At 27.6% G+C, this 19448-nt stretch overlaps 1 protein-coding gene across 1 annotated transcript in view; it reads right to left on the bottom strand.

Moving 5' to 3' along the window:
- LOC111619796 overlaps positions 1-19448 on the bottom strand; it is an 86087-nt gene that overhangs the window by 22514 nt on the left and 44125 nt on the right. The window contains exons 15-22 of the mRNA XM_023361612.1: positions 19305-19427; positions 17814-17918; positions 17615-17668; positions 17434-17535; positions 15848-15968; positions 11348-11410; positions 11177-11258; positions 2958-3102 (exon numbers count right to left, since the gene is read on the bottom strand). Of these exons, the coding sequence (XP_023217380.1) occupies positions 2958-3102; positions 11177-11258; positions 11348-11410; positions 15848-15968; positions 17434-17535; positions 17615-17668; positions 17814-17918; positions 19305-19427 (795 nt within the window). The remainder of the gene's footprint in view (positions 1-2957; positions 3103-11176; positions 11259-11347; positions 11411-15847; positions 15969-17433; positions 17536-17614; positions 17669-17813; positions 17919-19304; positions 19428-19448) is intronic.

Below are 19448 nucleotides of genomic sequence, written 5' to 3'. Positions count from 1 at the left end.
TAGCCTTATGCAAATATGCTATGTGGTGTGAGAATCACACCACATAGCATATTTCTCATATTCTCTGCCAACCAATTGCTGGTCGTTGCTCTGTCGGAGGTCTGCGGCATGACGCAATCCATGGTTAACCGTCTCTGACCTGAGACGCATGCGCCACCAATTCAAATGCAATGGTTGTCTCCTCAATGGTCTTTCTTGGCTTTTACCAGTTTAAAAAAAGGCGGGAATCATGTTCTTATACGATTTACCCCAACATAGATTTATCATAAATTGTTGAAAAAAAAAATAAAGCAATTTAGTAACAGATTATAAACGATAATAGAAAAATTAATTAAAAGAATAATATGACTTTCTAATCATTAGTTATCGTGCATACTAGTCTAATATCCCTATTGAACAATTGCAGTCTTTGGTTTAAATGTTTATATTTATCACTTCAATAAATTATCATCATTATATATTTTTATGATATTTTGGTTTTAATGAAATTTTGGAAGTCTCTTGCTGTTAGTAATCATCACAAAATATATTTCAGTTAAGAACCAAAATTAAAAATTTATAATGCATCTTAACAAAATAATAATTTTGTATAGAAACTGAATTGTTTTTCTGTTTTGTTTACATATGAAAACAGGATATATATAGCAAATTAAGTCTATGATTTCCAAAATTTCTTATAAAAAGTAATAAGCATTAGGAATGAACTACAATTGCCTATATGTTAGAAAAGTATTTGTAGAACTATATTTCACTATATTTACAACATTACAAGTAATTTATTACTAATTCTGCTTAAGTAGTAAATGATTTATGTATTATATTTTATTTTTCTCTTATAAATATTTAGTTTTTTCTTGTTTATTTTTTCAATTTCAATCATTTAAAATCTCTAATTCAGATTATCCAAAAAATAATTTCATTTTCTTAAACAAATAAACAAATAAAACCTTCATAATCGTTTACTACTATGGATGCCAATGTATAAGTCAAACTAGCATGTAAGTTGACCTGAAGAATTCTGGCTCAAAATTCTGGTTTATACTTATATCCACACTATACATGCAACCACTGATAGACTAGATCTGAAATGTTATGTCAGATATGAAGCCCTCAAAGACATATAGTGCTAACTCTCAGTTCATGGCATTCTAAGATATTCAATTACAAATAATGAATCCTAACATCAGCATATATCCATATTATCTGGAGAAAAAGTACACTGGGACATTGCAAATTGCAAAAAGTAAAGTAAATGATATTATGTTCCGATGAAATTGGTTCTAAAGCATACCAAGCTTTCTATTAGTAGATCAAGGCAGATAACTTCTGTTGATGTGGAAAACATTGATGAATAACACCAAGAAAAATAAAATGATGTAAACAAAAATATTAAGTGGAAATAAAAAATTTTCTAAATGATACTTTTTGATTTTCAATAAACAATGCTATGAGGATTGCAAAAATTCTTGCAGATACACTGTTATTCCACATTATCTTGATCTGTAAAATCTTTCTTGTGGAATTTTTTTCTATCAGATAATCATAATCTTTTATGTTTTGAGCATGAGATGACAGCCATATCTAAAAGCAAAGTTCAGAGAGCAAAAATATTAACATAATTTTAGGATATTTTTTCAAATATTCCAACTCAATTACACCATAACACTATACGTCCCTGAGGACTTCACACATTATATGTATCATCCACATACTATAGTACAGTGGTTCTTAACCTTTTTATACTTGCAGCCCACCAAATATTTCATAATTTTTTGTGACCCTCATTTTTTAATAATTTATATTTGTTAAATTATCTATAATAAATTGATTTTTTATTATTGCTTTATTTTTTATATAATGAATGTAAAACATAACTTTATTATTTCATTATCTATTTAAATAACATTCAAACTTCACAATTAAACATAAAAACTAATTAATTTTTTAACAAAAAATAAAATTAAAAACATTTAAAAATTCATAGAAAAAACAAAAAATATTCAAAAATAATTTAATGAGATTTCTGCTGCTGAATATCCTCAACTAATTTGTTAATTCTTGGTTCAATTGTTTGTAATGCTATCCATATGCAGGCATCTAATCGCAATTGACTGTGTTTTTTTGTTTTTATATCCACCATAGTTGAGAACCCTTTTTCACACAAATATGCATAAATTTTGCATAATTTGATGACACCCAGTAAACTTTTTATGGGTCCCCTGTTAAGAAACACTGCTATAGTATATGGATAGATACAGTAGTATTGGTAGACTACTGAAATGTCACATATATATATATATATATATATAGCAATAGCAAAAGCAAACACCATTATCACATCATTTTCGTTAAAACCCTTATCATATACATATGTCCATCATATAACTCAACTGCTAGTTTCAGAAAAACTTTTTCAAGCTTAAAATCAGTTTATATACTGACATACAATGATGAACAATATATCAATAAAATGATAGTATTTTATTTATATTTGGATATTATTGATATAATCATAAGCTGAATATATACACAAATCTAACTGATATGACAGTGACTTTAAAAATTTTCATATACAGGATACTCAAAAGACTTATATTTTTATCAAAAAAGTCAACAATTTGTGAAAATATGTCAAAATGTTGATTTTGTGTATTGTCTTGCTTAAGCAAGAAGAATTTCATCTCGAAAAATGTTTTAAAGTTTTAAGTAACAAAATATTTGAATAAGAATGACAGTAATTTAATCCCTCCATGGTTAATTGGCACACCCTCCATTTAAAAAAGTCTTGTTCTTTGATTTAAATTAGTTACATTGCATTTCTGAGAATGGATTAAAAACTGATCTGTAAATGTTGAAGTTAAATCAAAAACTTGTAAATACACATTTTAATTTAATTAAATATGATAAATTTCAAAATAATTACTGATATTATTTTAAGTAATTTGATAAATACATACTTGTAATGAAGTAATTGTACGATCAACATGAATTGGTGATGTTTCACAATTTTCAGTAACATACAGAAAATCAGTTGGGGCTGGTTCTCCATCAATGCCATTCACACACTGGATTGGATTTAATTCTTTTCCTCTTGATATATCTCTAAAACATACATAAGAAAATTATAAAAATTAAAATATAATTAATTTACTTAAAAATAAATTATTTTCTGTTTTTTGCACTGACAAAAAACTTAAATACAACTCTATATGAATCATATAATGAAATAATTACCTTGTGATTGATAAATAAATACTTTTAATTGCAGAAACATATTTAATAAAGCAATTTATCTAAAACAAGCTGCATGTTATATAATCATGTTAAATGTTTCTGTTAAATGTTAATTAAACAATATATTGATCATTAAACTCAAAAATTCAGAAGATCACAATATTTCTAGAGATAACATTATCTAAGTAGCACAATTATTGTTTAGTCTATATAAATAGGCAGTCTCCAATTTGTGACATAGTTTTGCTCTAGGAATTCTTCACAAGTCAAAGTCACAAATTGGGCATAAATCAAATATAAAAAATAATGGTAATAGTGGAGCACATTCTCACCATTATTTCCCAAGGCTGCACATTAGCTTTTATATATATAATATATATATGTAACAGCTAATATACAATGCATATACGTGGTATGATCCAAAAGTTCGGGGACTGCAGTAATGTATGACAACAAAAGCATGTATTTAAAGTTACAGCGTATGAAATGGATTTTATCAAACCACCCCTACGTGTTCAGGTTGATTTCGCCCATGTCACATGATTAAACTGCGAGTGCTGTTGTTTTTTTTCGGAGATAGTTACCTTTGTTTTGCAACGTAATAAAAATGGAGTTTCAAGAACAGCGCTGCAACATTAAATTTTGTCAGCGTTTAGGTAAAACATCTACGAAGATTTAAAATTGCTAAGAAAGGTGTACGGTGATTCTACCATGGTGAAATCAAAGGTTTAAAGAGGGCCGAGAATCCATCGCAAATGATGAATGCTCTGGCCGACCTTTGACTTCACAGAACGAGGAAAATGTTGAGTTGGTCTCTCAATTATCTAGACATTTTACGTCGTTTGAGGGAATCCATTCGTCGTAAACGGCTGCAGATCTGGCGAAGTGGAGACTGGTACCTTCTGCATGACAACGCACCTGCACATCGATCCCAAATGGTCACACAGTTTCTTGCCAAATCTCAAATTAATGTGCTTCCACATTCCGCCTATTCACCGGACTTAGCCCCGTGTGATTTTTATTTGTTTCCATCAATGAAAAAGCATTTACAGAAACACCATTTTGTGTCATCAGATGAGGTGAGAGCAGCATTGCAGGAGACCTTACGGGGGGTTTCAAAAAATGGCTTCCAGAAGTGCTTCAAGAAGTTATATGAGCGCTGGCAAAAGTGTATCGTCGTCCAAGGTGATTACTTTGAATGTGGTTGTGCATCGGCAATATAAATTTTTTAAGGTAAGGAATTTTAAGCAAAGTCCCCGAACTTTTGGATCATGTTACGTATATTGTAATACAGTACAATGTCATATTACATGCATTTTGCTTCAAATAAATGTTTAATTAGTTAACTGTAATATTTTGTTTACAAAGATTCACAGACATATATGGATAGTCAACCAAGTTCAAAAAATTGAAAATCATAGTGATTGGATATTATTCTTCAGATAATATTTTTATTCATTTAATTTATTACTAATTCGCTTTATTATAAAATTGAATTCAAAATCCAAGTCACAGAATTAAACACAAAAAAGTTAGGAGTTATTGCTATATACAGAGAGAGAGAGCGAGAATATGTGAGTGTGTGTGTATCCCATTACAGTATTATATTTAACTATTATGGCATTAACAAATACAACTAGTTTAGACTCAAAAATAATTTTTTAATATACCAGTTTCAGCCACCAGAAGTATGGATGTTTTTAAGTCAAGGACTGACCATATATTAATAGAAAGTCATTAAACAGAACAGGAAAAGAATATTTACATAGATTATTTGTTCTTGCAAATATGTATAAAACTTATGCATGCAGGAGAAAATGCCATATTTGCTCACATATAAGATGAGGTTTTTATTCATTTATCACAGCTTCAAATTCCTAGATCGTCCTATATGTGCAAGTGAAAGATTCTTTGCAATTTTGCAAATAATTTTTGTGAACCATGTATTCACATTTTTTACCGGATGCTTATCCTCTTGTATTTAAAAACACAAGTATTTTATCTGGTCGTTTGAATAATTCTTGTATATTGTCAGGAGTAAAGATAAATAACAATAGGAACAGCAAAGCTTTTGAATTGAATTCCAAATTGAAATTCCAAAATCACATGGGAGCACAATATAAGTTTTCATTCATTCCCATGTGAAAACAGATGATTATTTGGAAATCAGAATTCGAAGAAACTTGTAAGTGTAATCAACGGAGAATTGGATTTGACTGTTAAGAATTGGAAAGAAAGGTTCCCGCTTGTCCAGCTGTACATGAACAAATTATATTGTCAATTTTACAAGATTTTTCCTTAGGCTGTGTACACACTAGGCGTTTTTAAACGCGCGTTAGCTCGGCGTTCGACGAGCGTGCACACTGGCTCGATTTGGAAATGGACGTAGAAGTGATTGCTTGTGTATGGCTCCTCTATCGTCGCTATAAAAGACAACGCGTCCCAAAAGCGCGCGATCGAATGTACAACAAAATGGCAGCACACATATCTCAAAGCGCCCGCAAAACGCGCGTTTATAGATTTTTCTTAAAACGCGCGTTTTGCGAGCGCTTTGAGATATATGTGCTGCCATTTTGTTGTACATTCTATCGCGCGCTTTTGGGACGCGTCATCTTTTATAGTGACGATAGAGGAGCCATACACAAGCAATCACTTCCACGTCCATTTCCAAATCGAGCCAGTGTGCACACTCCACTAAACGCTCGTCGAACGCTGAGCTAACGTGCGTTAAACGCCTAGTGTGTACGCAGCCTTAAAGTTTAAAATGCCAGTAATTTTTGCAGGACAATGTGTGCATTTATGTTCCTTTGATATTTTACTTGAGATTAAGTGAAATAAAATTAGAATTGTATTAATAAATCTAATTTTCTTTATTTTGATCTTTAAAGTCACACCTCATCCTATATGCAAAGTTGTCTAATATGTGAGTAAATATGGTAAATAATTAAATCCTATTTCCTATCAAAACCAAAATAAACTTTAATTTTATTGCAACTATGTTTTAACTTCCTGCTTAATATGTAGTATATGCAAGTAACTTAGTATTTTTCATAAATAAAATTTATATTGAGACTTTGTTTAACAAATTTGACTAATGTAATCAAATAATTTGTACGTGTATTTCTTTAATTTGCCAAATAGTTGATTTAAATCTCATTTTAGATATCGAAAAACAAACAGTTTAGATCAATAGGAATGCTATTTATAGGAAGTTATGTAATATTGCATATTATTAACTACTTAAACTAAAATTTTGATTGGTATACAAATTTTTGTTGTATCCAGAACTTTTTTTGCTTAGTTTTCAAGATGTCTGCTTATGAAGTTTGCTTTTAAAATCATTTTAATATTAATTTATTTTATTCAGTACAAATACAAAATTATTCCATATACGTATCATGAATTTACCATATTTATTGTACAGTATATGCCCTGCACATCGATCCCAAATGGTCACACAGTTTCTTGCCAAATCTCAAATTAATGTGCTTCCACATTCCGCCTATTCACCGGACTTAGCCCCGTGTGATTTTTATTTGTTTCCGTTAATGAAAACGCATTTGCAGGGACGCCGTTTTGTGTCATCAGATGAGGTGAGAGCAGCATTGCAGGAGACCTTACGGGGGGTTTCAAAAAATGGCTTCCAGAAGTGCTTCAAGAAGTTATATGAGCGCTGGCAAAAGTGTATCGTCGTCCAAGGTGATTACTTTGAATGTGGTTGTGCATCGGCAATATAAATTTTTTAAGGTAAGGAATTTTAAGCAAAGTCCCCGAACTTTTGGATCATGTTACGTATATTGTAATACAGTACAATGTCATATTACATGCATTTTGCTTCAAATAAATGTTTAATTAGTTAACTGTAATATTTTGTTTACAAAGATTCACAGACATATATGGATAGTCAACCAAGTTCAAAAAATTGAAAATCATAGTGATTGGATATTATTCTTCAGATAATATTTTTATTCATTTAATTTATTACTAATTCGCTTTATTATAAAATTGAATTCAAAATCCAAGTCACAGAATTAAACACAAAAAAGTTAGGAGTTATTGCTATATACAGAGAGAGAGAGCGAGAATATGTGAGTGTGTGTGTATCCCATTACAGTATTATATTTAACTATTATGGCATTAACAAATACAACTAGTTTAGACTCAAAAATAATTTTTTAATATACCAGTTTCAGCCACCAGAAGTATGGATGTTTTTAAGTCAAGGACTGACCATATATTAATAGAAAGTCATTAAACAGAACAGGAAAAGAATATTTACATAGATTATTTGTTCTTGCAAATATGTATAAAACTTATGCATGCAGGAGAAAATGCCATATTTGCTCACATATAAGATGAGGTTTTTATTCATTTATCACAGCTTCAAATTCCTAGATCGTCCTATATGTGCAAGTGAAAGATTCTTTGCAATTTTGCAAATAATTTTTGTGAACCATGTATTCACATTTTTTACCGGATGCTTATCCTCTTGTATTTAAAAACACAAGTATTTTATCTGGTCGTTTGAATAATTCTTGTATATTGTCAGGAGTAAAGATAAATAACAATAGGAACAGCAAAGCTTTTGAATTGAATTCCAAATTGAAATTCCAAAATCACATGGGAGCACAATATAAGTTTTCATTCATTCCCATGTGAAAACAGATGATTATTTGGAAATCAGAATTCGAAGAAACTTGTAAGTGTAATCAACGGAGAATTGGATTTGACTGTTAAGAATTGGAAAGAAAGGTTCCCGCTTGTCCAGCTGTACATGAACAAATTATATTGTCAATTTTACAAGATTTTTCCTTAGGCTGTGTACACACTAGGCGTTTTTAAACGCGCGTTAGCTCGGCGTTCGACGAGCGTGCACACTGGCTCGATTTGGAAATGGACGTAGAAGTGATTGCTTGTGTATGGCTCCTCTATCGTCGCTATAAAAGACAACGCGTCCCAAAAGCGCGCGATCGAATGTACAACAAAATGGCAGCACACATATCTCAAAGCGCCCGCAAAACGCGCGTTTATAGATTTTTCTTAAAACGCGCGTTTTGCGAGCGCTTTGAGATATATGTGCTGCCATGTTACCGTACATGCGATCGCGCGTTTTGCGGGCGTCAGCCGAGCGCTTTGAGATATATGTGNATATATATATATACAGATTGTATCATCATAGCTTTATTCTTTAAACAATTTAATAAAATTTTCAAATTTGAAATATTAGACTTTATCCTCAATTTCATACAAATTGATTAGCATATCTGATTAATATTTCTGATCATTATGTATCATTGTCACATTAACATTTACAATGATTTTATGTTGCAATAAAATTTATTATGGAGTTTTCATAATAGTAAATTTCAAAATTTTTAAAGTTACTTTGTTGATTAATAATTTACACTCTTCTATTTATATAATTCATAAAATGTATTGTAATGAAATTAAATTATTTCAATTATAATAAAAATTTATTTTAAAGTTGTCATGAAATGATTAGAACAATTTTTTTTTTTATTTGAGTATGTATTATAAAGATGCATTTAATTGGATTATTGAAAAATTATTTGTAAACATAAACTGTTAACATTCATTACAATATTTGAGAAATAAAATAATTTTAAAACATATGCCTGATTGTTGATAATCAACATTCCTAATTTAAATACAAGTATTAAATAAAGTCCATCTTTTATCTAATTAACACTTAATTACATACAGAATTATTAATTACAGTTATAAAATTAATTGATTGTTTGTGCATTATGAGAAACAGTATATTCATAACAACAATATTTTAATTAAAAGTACAGCTCACAGAATTCAAATAATTTGCTTTGAAAAATATCAATCTATAAAAAGATATACAGTAAAATGTTAAAAATGCAAAAATCTGGATTCAGCTGTCAAAAAATGGTATTAATTTACATGTATATTTGAAAATCCAAACAAACTGAAAATCTGGATGGGTCCAATCCAAACAGATTTTCAATGCTTCAGTGTAATTGCAATTTTACAACCATAGAGGTAAAACAAAAATAATTTAACTATTCACTTAACTATACTTTAAGAAATCACTCTCTAAATTTTATAATTAAACAACATCTAATAAATATAAACAATATAAATATGACTTTACAAAGATAAAACTTTGCATTTTGTCCTTCCTTTTCGCTGGCCATGTACTTGTATTAGTTTTTTATTTAAACAACATCTGTTTAAATAATTATTCTGCTTTAAACAAATATTAAGTAATCATCTAAAATGTTTTAATTACTGAGAATAAAATACCTTTGAACAATACTATACAATGTTTATATAATATTAACTAGCTGTTACCCACGACTTCGCCTGTGCGAATTTTGCAAGCAAATCCCATTTATATTCAGTATTTCAACAACCATAGTAATTGTTATATAACACCTACTGCTGAGAATGATGAGAATTGCTGAGAATCNAACCTGATGATGACTGTTGAAGACGGTGGAAAATATTCGTTTCGAAGTGAATTATTGCTGATTTTTTCGGTAATTACATATTTATTTTATTGTATGAAATTAGATTTAATATAATTTATCTGGTTAAAATTTGTGACATTAATTATGATTTTAGAACAATCATTTTTGCTTGTTAACCCTTTTCCAAAACAAGATTTAACTCATCAACCCTCTTCTATACTTGTAAAAAATATGAATAAAATAATCAAAAAGTAATGAAATAAAAAAATCAAATAAACATTTTTTTATTAAACATAAAATTTAAAATTGTTTTTTACTTTACTAAAATTTAAATATAAATATATAGTATACAGGGGTCTCTCTGGAAAATTTAAAACTATTGCCAACTATTTGCCATTTAAAATTCTTTTGCCACTTCAAATTATTTATCACCATCAGTTTTGCTTACTAATTAATGCAAATGCTGGTAGCCTTATCAATTTGGCATCTGGAAAGCAAAAGTAAGCTGTCACTTACAAGGAGAGGGACAGACGTTTGTTTCTCCAATTCAAATGAAACTTGGTAAGCACATAGCCTTAAACACAAATAGCTGCTTGTCCAAATAATAGAACCCACTTCTCAAGTATTTCTAAAAACAGGACTTCTAAGAATTCAGTATTTAGCTTATAAGCCTTTGAAAGTCTCATGTCTCTGAATGATGATAGCCAAGTGGATAAGTTGCTAGGCACTGAACTTAGATGATATAGGTTCAAATCTTTGGAATTTCAGTTTAGTTCTTTTTATGTGTAATGTAATTATTTTATTTCATTATTAGCATCACTATTACTATTATTATTCCTCACGTTTAAAGCTTATAAAACAAAAAATTAAAAATTGTGACATCATTTCTTGTTTAGAGAAAACAAGTCCCTTTAGATTTAACTTGTTTACATTATTAAATAAAATGTTTATTTCTTTACATTTATTTTCAGATACGATGGTATTGTTTTTATTTGAAGTTGTAACAAACATGATTGGAAATTGTCCATAATATTAAGAATTAAAAAAAATAAAACATTGCGACTATCCTACCCTATTTTTCATATTGTCTTTTTGTCCTCTGATTAAATTATTGTTGATAGATATCAATACAAAAACAGTTCATTCATAAAATATTATATTTATTTTTATATTTCCATCTTAACTTCCATAATGCACAGTTATAACATATTTTATAATAATTAAATAAATATTACTCCACTATTATATCATTTTATATCTATGAGGTGTTTCTATATTGTAAAGTTGTCCTATTCTGAGGACTCTGTAGCTCCAACCAATAAGCTAATTGACACTAAAATTTGTGTACACACTATTCAAAAGAAAGAATTTTGCAAAGGAAAGTTTAGTTCCAAAATTGTCCACTATAGGGTAAATGGCACTGAAAGCAAAAAAATATGATCTGCATAGCCATATAGAATGATCAAGACTTTTGCACAAACATTTCACTTATGACTGGATAATTAGTGATCAGTTCCAACTGTCTGGCCACATTCTCTGGATCTGAATCAATATGATTTTTGTCTGTGGGGCATTTAAAGAACATGGTTTAACATGGTAATGCTACAACATTGGCAGACTTAAAAGAATAATATTGCATTGAATGTTCAAACCATCACAGGGAACAGTTGCAGTCAGCCATTGAACACATAGTGCTACATCTTCAAATTTTGCATCTAATTGATGGGAAATACATTGAACAGTATTCCCTGCATTAAACAATCTGTACAACACTTATTGATATGTCCCTATAAGAACAAATAAATGCTTTTTCATGTGTGTTAGTTGTTTTGTTTTGCAACACCATTTACACTGTAGCAGACAATTTTGAAATTTTTCTTTGCAAAATCTTTTATCACATTCTTTAAATAGTGTATACACAAATTTTAGTGTCAATTGCTTATTGGTGGAAGCCTCTGAACAGAGCAACTTTAATTATGATTGCTTGGTATTTTGAATATGTTTTACTATTAAACAAAAAAGAAATTATAAAAAAATTCAAAAATATATTTTAAGTAATGCCTTAAAATTGAAATTGTTAAACTTTAGAAATATTTTTAGGCATCCTTCCACATATATGTTAAAACTAGTGGTGTAAATCATTCACCACTATTTATTTCAAGAAATGAGTAAATAAAATCATAATAAAACCTTCAAGTGTTTGAAAAAATATAATGAATAAAATTTAAATATACTATAGGTCTATGAATAAAATTTAAGCAAATTGATTTATTTATTTATCATTCTATAATACATTCTGTACATTTAATTAATTATCTAATATTAATCTTACAGGTAAATTATTAATAATAATTTATTAATAATTTACCTGTATTTATTTATAACTTATTAATTTAATAATTTATTAAATTAATAAGTTATAAATTAATAATTTTTTGCAAATGAATAATAATGTTATAAAATTACTTTCTCTTAATAATTCATTTTGATTTTTTAAACTACTAATCTTTTAGAAATAAGTGTAAGAAATAATCAATTTGTATGAAATTACAGTCATCACTCATCATAATACTACTGGTGTGTAAATTCAATTCATTGCCTTCTTTCGCCCTTGATGATGACGTCAGGGTGGACTTTGATAATGCATGATTAATATAACTGTGTGAGCACCAGGCTAGCCTAAAATGTCTTGAACAGCTGGAGATTTTTAAAGCGTTCAGGAAGGAAACGGCCATCAATTTTAAAGAAACAGACTTGTTGGCGACTGCATGGAGGGTGTATTTTGACGTATAATAGATCTACGTCAGCACTACATCTGCCATGCACATAACTTCAAGATGCAATTTTCAAATTTTTGGGATCGAACCTGATGATGACTGTTGAAGACGGTGGAAAATATTCGTTTCGAAGTGAATTATTGCTGATTTTTTCGGTAATTACATATTTATTTTATTGTATGAAATTAGATTTAATATAATTTATCTGGTTAAAATTTGTGACATTAATTATGATTTTAGAACAATCATTTTTGCTTGTTAACCCTTTTCCAAAACAAGATTTAACTCATCAACCCTCTTCTATACTTGTAAAAAATATGAATAAAATAATCAAAAAGTAATGAAATAAAAAAATCAAATAAACATTTTTTTATTAAACATAAAATTTAAAATTGTTTTTTACTTTACTAAAATTTAAATATAAATATATAGTATACAGGGGTCTCTCTGGAAAATTTAAAACTATTGCCAACTATTTGCCATTTAAAATTCTTTTGCCACTTCAAATTATTTATCACCATCAGTTTTGCTTACTAATTAATGCAAATGCTGGTAGCCTTATCAATTTGGCATCTGGAAAGCAAAAGTAAGCTGTCACTTACAAGGAGAGGGACAGACGTTTGTTTCTCCAATTCAAATGAAACTTGGTAAGCACATAGCCTTAAACACAAATAGCTGCTTGTCCAAATAATAGAACCCACTTCTCAAGTATTTCTAAAAACAGGACTTCTAAGAATTCAGTATTTAGCTTATAAGCCTTTGAAAGTCTCATATCTCTGAATGATGATAGCCAAGTGGATAAGTTGCTAGGCACTGAACTTAGATGATATAGGTTCAAATCTTTGGAATTTCAGTTTAGTTCTTTTTATGTGTAATGTAATTATTTTATTTCATTATTAGCATCACTATTACTATTATTATTCCTCACGTTTAAAGCTTATAAAACAAAAAATTAAAAATTGTGACATCATTTCTTGTTTAGAGAAAACAAGTCCCTTTAGATTTAACTTGTTTACATTATTAAATAAAATGTTTATTTCTTTACATTTATTTTCAGATACGATGGTATTGTTTTTATTTGAAGTTGTAACAAACATGATTGGAAATTGTCCATAATATTAAGAATTAAAAAAAATAAAACATTGCGACTATCCTACCCTATTTTTCATATTGTCTTTTTGTCCATGTACAGTAACATCCAAAGTTTATTTTCTTATGAGGACAGAGTATGTAATCACAAGAGAAAATATTTGAAAATAAATGTGAAGAAATACAAGTTTATTTAATGATGTAAAACAGTTAAATCTAGAGACTTGTTTTCACTAAACAGAAATGACATCACAATTTTTAATCTTTTGTTTTAAAAGCTTTAAATGTGAGAAATAACAATAGTAATAATAATGCTAATGATGCAGTAAAATATTAAAATAATTTTGTTATACATAAAAAAAACTAAACTAAAATGCTGGAGGTCTGAATCTATATCATCTAAGTCCAGTGGCCAGCAACTTATCTACTTGGATATCATCACTCAGAAACATGAAACTTTTAGACTTAAAAGCTAAACACTCAATTTTCAGAGGCCCAATTTTTGGAAATTGGTCCTATTATTTGGACAAGAAGCTGTTTGTGTTTATGGCTACATATTCAACAAGTTTCATTTGAATCAGAAATCTGAATATCTGGTCCTCTCCTTGTTAGCAATAGTAATAATTTTTTAATAATTCTAAATAACTTGTTTAATTACAATGCTTAAATGATATTTCACATGTTCCATCATTTCAAATTTTTTCTTTTAGTCTAATGAAAAAAAGTCATGAAAAAAATTCCCAAAATTTTGTTAGTCTATAAAAAAAATCACCTATCTGGAAATGCTCAGCAGCATTGCACAAAACTGCCTTGTCTTCAGTTCTCAATGTCACTTCCTATTTTTCTGCTTAAACTTGTCATGTGACATCATGAAATCACTAGGTGTGTTGTGCATGGGAGCTAGACATTCTGCTGTTTTTCTTGAAGTGTGTTTTGTGATTCAATTTCATGCTGAATGTCAAAATAAGCAAACAAGAGATTTATTACCAGTATTATATTTTTGTCACCACTCTAATAAAAATTTGCCACTTGCAAATATTTTTATTAAAGTGGCAACAAATACAGTGGGACCTGAATATATGACAATAATTAATAAGTACAATAAAAATAATTTTTCCATGAAACCCAGTGATCCTTGAATATTTTATCAACATCTCAGAGATCAAAATATCAGAATAATAATCCTATTTGAAATATTCGTACTTTTTTTTGGAAGATTAAATACTTAAAAAGTGAAAATACAATTCCAAAACTCAATCTCATTTTTATCAAATATTTTAAAATTTGTTAAAAATAAGTATTTATATTATTTTCTATCTAATTTCCATTAAAAATTTCTACACCTCTCAATAGATAACTTCACATCTATCAATTTATAAATGATAAATTGCTAACAGAACTTGTCTTTTCAATAATCTTTTCAATAAGATTACCATCAGGAAATGATCTTTTATTATGCACAGTACAGTCCTGTACAACACAGGGGATTCATTACGCATTATAGGAAATCACGTTATTGAAACCTGCATTATCATACAATTTATGAAAGTTTAAATCTTGGCCTATAAGTTGAAAAAAAACATATACATCTGATCAACAAAATTTGAGGGTGTTGCTTGCTTTATTTGCATGTTGTATGGGACTCTACTGTAACAAGAACTCTACTGAATAAGATAAATGCCATCAAAATATTTGTACTGCTTTTTTTATTGTTGTTCATTTCCATTTATCTGGTATTAAATTTAATAATAATTGTGTAAAAACAGTTCATTTAATGTCTTGATATATTAATTATAATTTTAAAACATTCTCAATTAACTTTTTAATTTCTTTATTTAAGTTAATTGTAACTACACTTATAATTTTTATTCTTGGTGTTCATACAGGCGATATCTTTCTTCATTTGTAATAATAAAATAAACTAAAATACATAGCATATTCTTGCAAATCCAAATTTCATTTAATTTGAATGAATTTTATTCATTTTCCACTAAACATTCCAGCCAAAAACAAAAATAAATTGTAGATTATGTTTTAAAATATGATAACTGATCTGTATAACTAATGTATGTAATATAAGTTAGTTTTAAAAATTTATCATGTTTCAACATAAATACAGTAGAACCTCGATTATCCGGACTAATTGGGGATGAAGGTAGTCCGGATAAGGAAAAATCCGGATAATCGAAANTCTTAAAATCAATTATAATCAAAGATTTAAAACTTTTTTACTACTATTCAATTCATAAAATACACCAGTAAATAAACTTGAAAAAATTATCATTTAAAAAAAAATTGTTACATTATCTCTTATATTGGGGTCAGCTCCTCGTTCAAGCAATAAACGTATCACATCAATATGCTTATGTTCAGATGCCCAAACAATTGGTGTCCAGCCACCTTCATCCTACAATAAAATATTTTTAAAAATTAACTTGTAACACAAATTTAGTTAATGTACTATAATAAAATTTATTAAAATAAACTTGAATTAAAATGCATAACTTATTTTCTTTCTATATATATATATATGTGTGTGTGTGTAATATATGAAAAATACAATATAGAATACTGAAATTACTAATTTACTAATTTACTAATTTACTAATAAAATGTATAAAAAGTACATTCAATATAGTGGTATATTGAATAACAGAATACTGAAATTAAATGTGTGGAAATTATACAATATGTATAATTTCCACACATTTAATTTCAGTATTCTGTGTATTCAATATACCACTATATTGAATGTACTTTTTATACATTTTATTAGTAAAAAACATCTCATTTCCTTTGTCCAAAATGTTAATTTTCCTTATTATAATACTGATCCACAATTCCAATAAAATTTCAAAACTTTTTGGATTCCAATGCTAATTTTGATATTAAATTTAATTTAATGCTTAACAAAAATGTGTAAAATGCAGGTTATAATTATCTTACTTTTTTTGATAAATCATTAACAAAAACATAATATATATATATATATTATTCTTTCAAAAATTTCTCTGACAACTTCAAGTAATGAAATTATAAGTATAAAAATATTTTGAAAGATGTCAAGTAAAAAGTAAAATAAATGAAATATTCTACACTTATCACAAATGTTTTAACATCAAAAATGATAATTACTTTACATATTAATAATTTTAGTAGCAAACAGAACAATAAGAAAAATTCATTCTTATTATTTTGTAAAACTTGTTTTACTCTACAAATAAATAATAAAAATTTTTTGATTCAAAATAAAGTCATTCAAAGAAAAACAAGTCACATATTAATTAATGTTCATACTTTATTTATTTATAAAAAAATCATCTCTCTAGATCACATGGAATTAAAAACAGTGTGATCACAAAAATGAAATAAAATTATTATTCTATTCTAATCATAGATAAATACAAAATAGATCGGAATGGTTTGAATATGTAAAGAGAATGGAAGACAGATTACAAAAGAAAGTTTTCAAATAAATGCCAGAGAGAACATGCAGAAGAGCTAAACCTAGAAGCTGAATAAACGAAATTAGATGGTTATGGAAAAAAGGGAACTTAGACATACAATCAGAGAGAGTAAAAGAGAGAGAGGTGGATTGGAGAAGAGTGATTAAAAGAAGTAGATAATATAACAACTATTTGGTTGAGTATAATTATTAAAAAACAAAAAAAATCCTAATGAAAGAATTTATATAAAATAAAAATTGCAAGTAATATTTCTAGAATCAAACAAAAAATTAATAAATAATTTAGATATTATAGGTTACAGAATTTTGATATATAGATTCTCTATCTGAAATGCCAAGCTAAAATAATGATCCTAATGTAATGATACTAGAATTTTCTTATATTTGAAGAAACACAAACAGTTACCTGAATATTAACATTAATTCTTCCAGTATCAAGTATCATTTTACACATTTTAACACTACCACATCTGGAAGCTAAATGCAATGCAGTCATGCCCTCTTCTCCCTATGAACAGACACAATAGTAATTTTAAAAAGTTTTGAAATTAATGATTAAATTTATACCAAAAAAAAACTTAATTGCAATAATAATTATCTGTGATATTGATTTTTGACCAATGCAAAGCAATGTTTCCTTCCTGAAATATTTTAACATAATTTGAATTTTAATAATCTTAAAATCAATTATAATCAAAGATTTAAAACTTTTTTACTACTATTCAATTCATAAAATACACCAGTAAATAAACTTGAAAAAATTATCATTTAAAAAAAAATTGTTACATTATCTCTTATATTGGGGTCAGCTCCTCGTTCAAGCAATAAACGTATCACATCAATATGCTTATGTTCAGATGCCCAAACAATTGGTGTCCAGCCACCTTCATCCTACAATAAAATATTTTTAAAAATTAACTTGTAACACAAATTTAGTTAATGTACTATAATAAAATTTATTAAAATAAACTTGAATTAAAATGCATAACTTATTTTCTTTCTATATATATATATATGTGTGTGTGTGTAATATATGAAAAATACAATATAGAATACTGAAATTACTAATTTACTAATTTACTAATTTACTAATAAAATGTATAAAAAGTACATTCAATATAGTGGTATATTGAATAACAGAATACTGAAATTAAATGTGTGGAAATTATACAATATGTATAATTTCCACACATTTAATTTCAGTATTCTGTGTATTCAATATACCACTATATTGAATGTACTTTTTATACATTTTATTAGTAAAAAACATCTCATTTCCTTTGTCCAAAATGTTAATTTTCCTTATTATAATACTGATCCACAATTCCAATAAAATTTCAAAACTTTTTGGATTCCAATGCTAATTTTGATATTAAATTTAATTTAATGCTTAACAAAAATGTGTAAAATGCAGGTTATAATTATCTTACTTTTTTTGATAAATCATTAACAAAAACATAATATATATATATATATTATTCTTTCAAAAATTTCTCTGACAACTTCAAGTAATGAAATTATAAGTATAAAAATATTTTGAAAGATGTCAAGTAAAAAGTAAAATAAATGAAATATTCTACACTTATCACAAATGTTTTAACATCAAAAATGATAATTACTTTACATATTAATAATTTTAGTAGCAAACAGAACAATAAGAAAAATTCATTCTTATTATTTTGTAAAACTTGTTTTACTCTACAAATAAATAATAAAAATTTTTTGATTCAAAATAAAGTCATTCAAAGAAAAACAAGTCACATATTAATTAATGTTCATACTTTATTTATTTANCAAAATTAAAATAATTTTCGCGAAGGACCATGTGTATGGAGACAAGAATAGAAAATTTACACACTGAAGTACTAATAGTTCACGAAATTAATAATTTTCGTGAACTATTAGTACTTAAGTATGTAAAAATTTATTACATTTCATGTTGTACGAGAATTTTACCCATTTCTCAAACCGTGTCAGAGTGAATCCGTGCTATAAAAGTACCGTGTTATACGGGGGATGGTACCAATTCTCAAACCGTGTTAGAGCAAATCCGTGCTATAGAAGTGCCGTGTTATACGGGGGTTACCTGTACTCCATAGTTAAAAATGAAAAGAAAACTTAAAAGATTAATTTAACTTATAAATATAAATCTGTATCTTTCATAATAATATATTATTATGGAATATGCAAATTCATAATTTATAATCATTTATGAAGTTAAAGTAATTACTAATTAAATGAAATAAAATAAAATCACAATATACAGAGTTTACTCACACGGGCATCTAAATGTGCACCAGCCTTGATTAGATACTGAGCTACAGCTACCTGTTTTTTCTCTACAGCAAGCATTAAAGGAGTACAGAGATGATCATCCATTTGGTCCATTAGTGCACCAGCCTAAAATTATAATTGGTTTGT

Source organism: Centruroides sculpturatus, unplaced genomic scaffold, assembly GCF_000671375.1.
Source record: "Centruroides sculpturatus isolate CEXI.00-Female unplaced genomic scaffold, Cexi_2.0 scaffold178, whole genome shotgun sequence".
NCBI classification, from domain to species: Eukaryota; Metazoa; Arthropoda; class Arachnida; order Scorpiones; family Buthidae; genus Centruroides; species Centruroides sculpturatus.
Note: the sequence above shows the minus strand (reverse complement) of the source record. Positions and strands in the feature narration are given on the sequence as shown.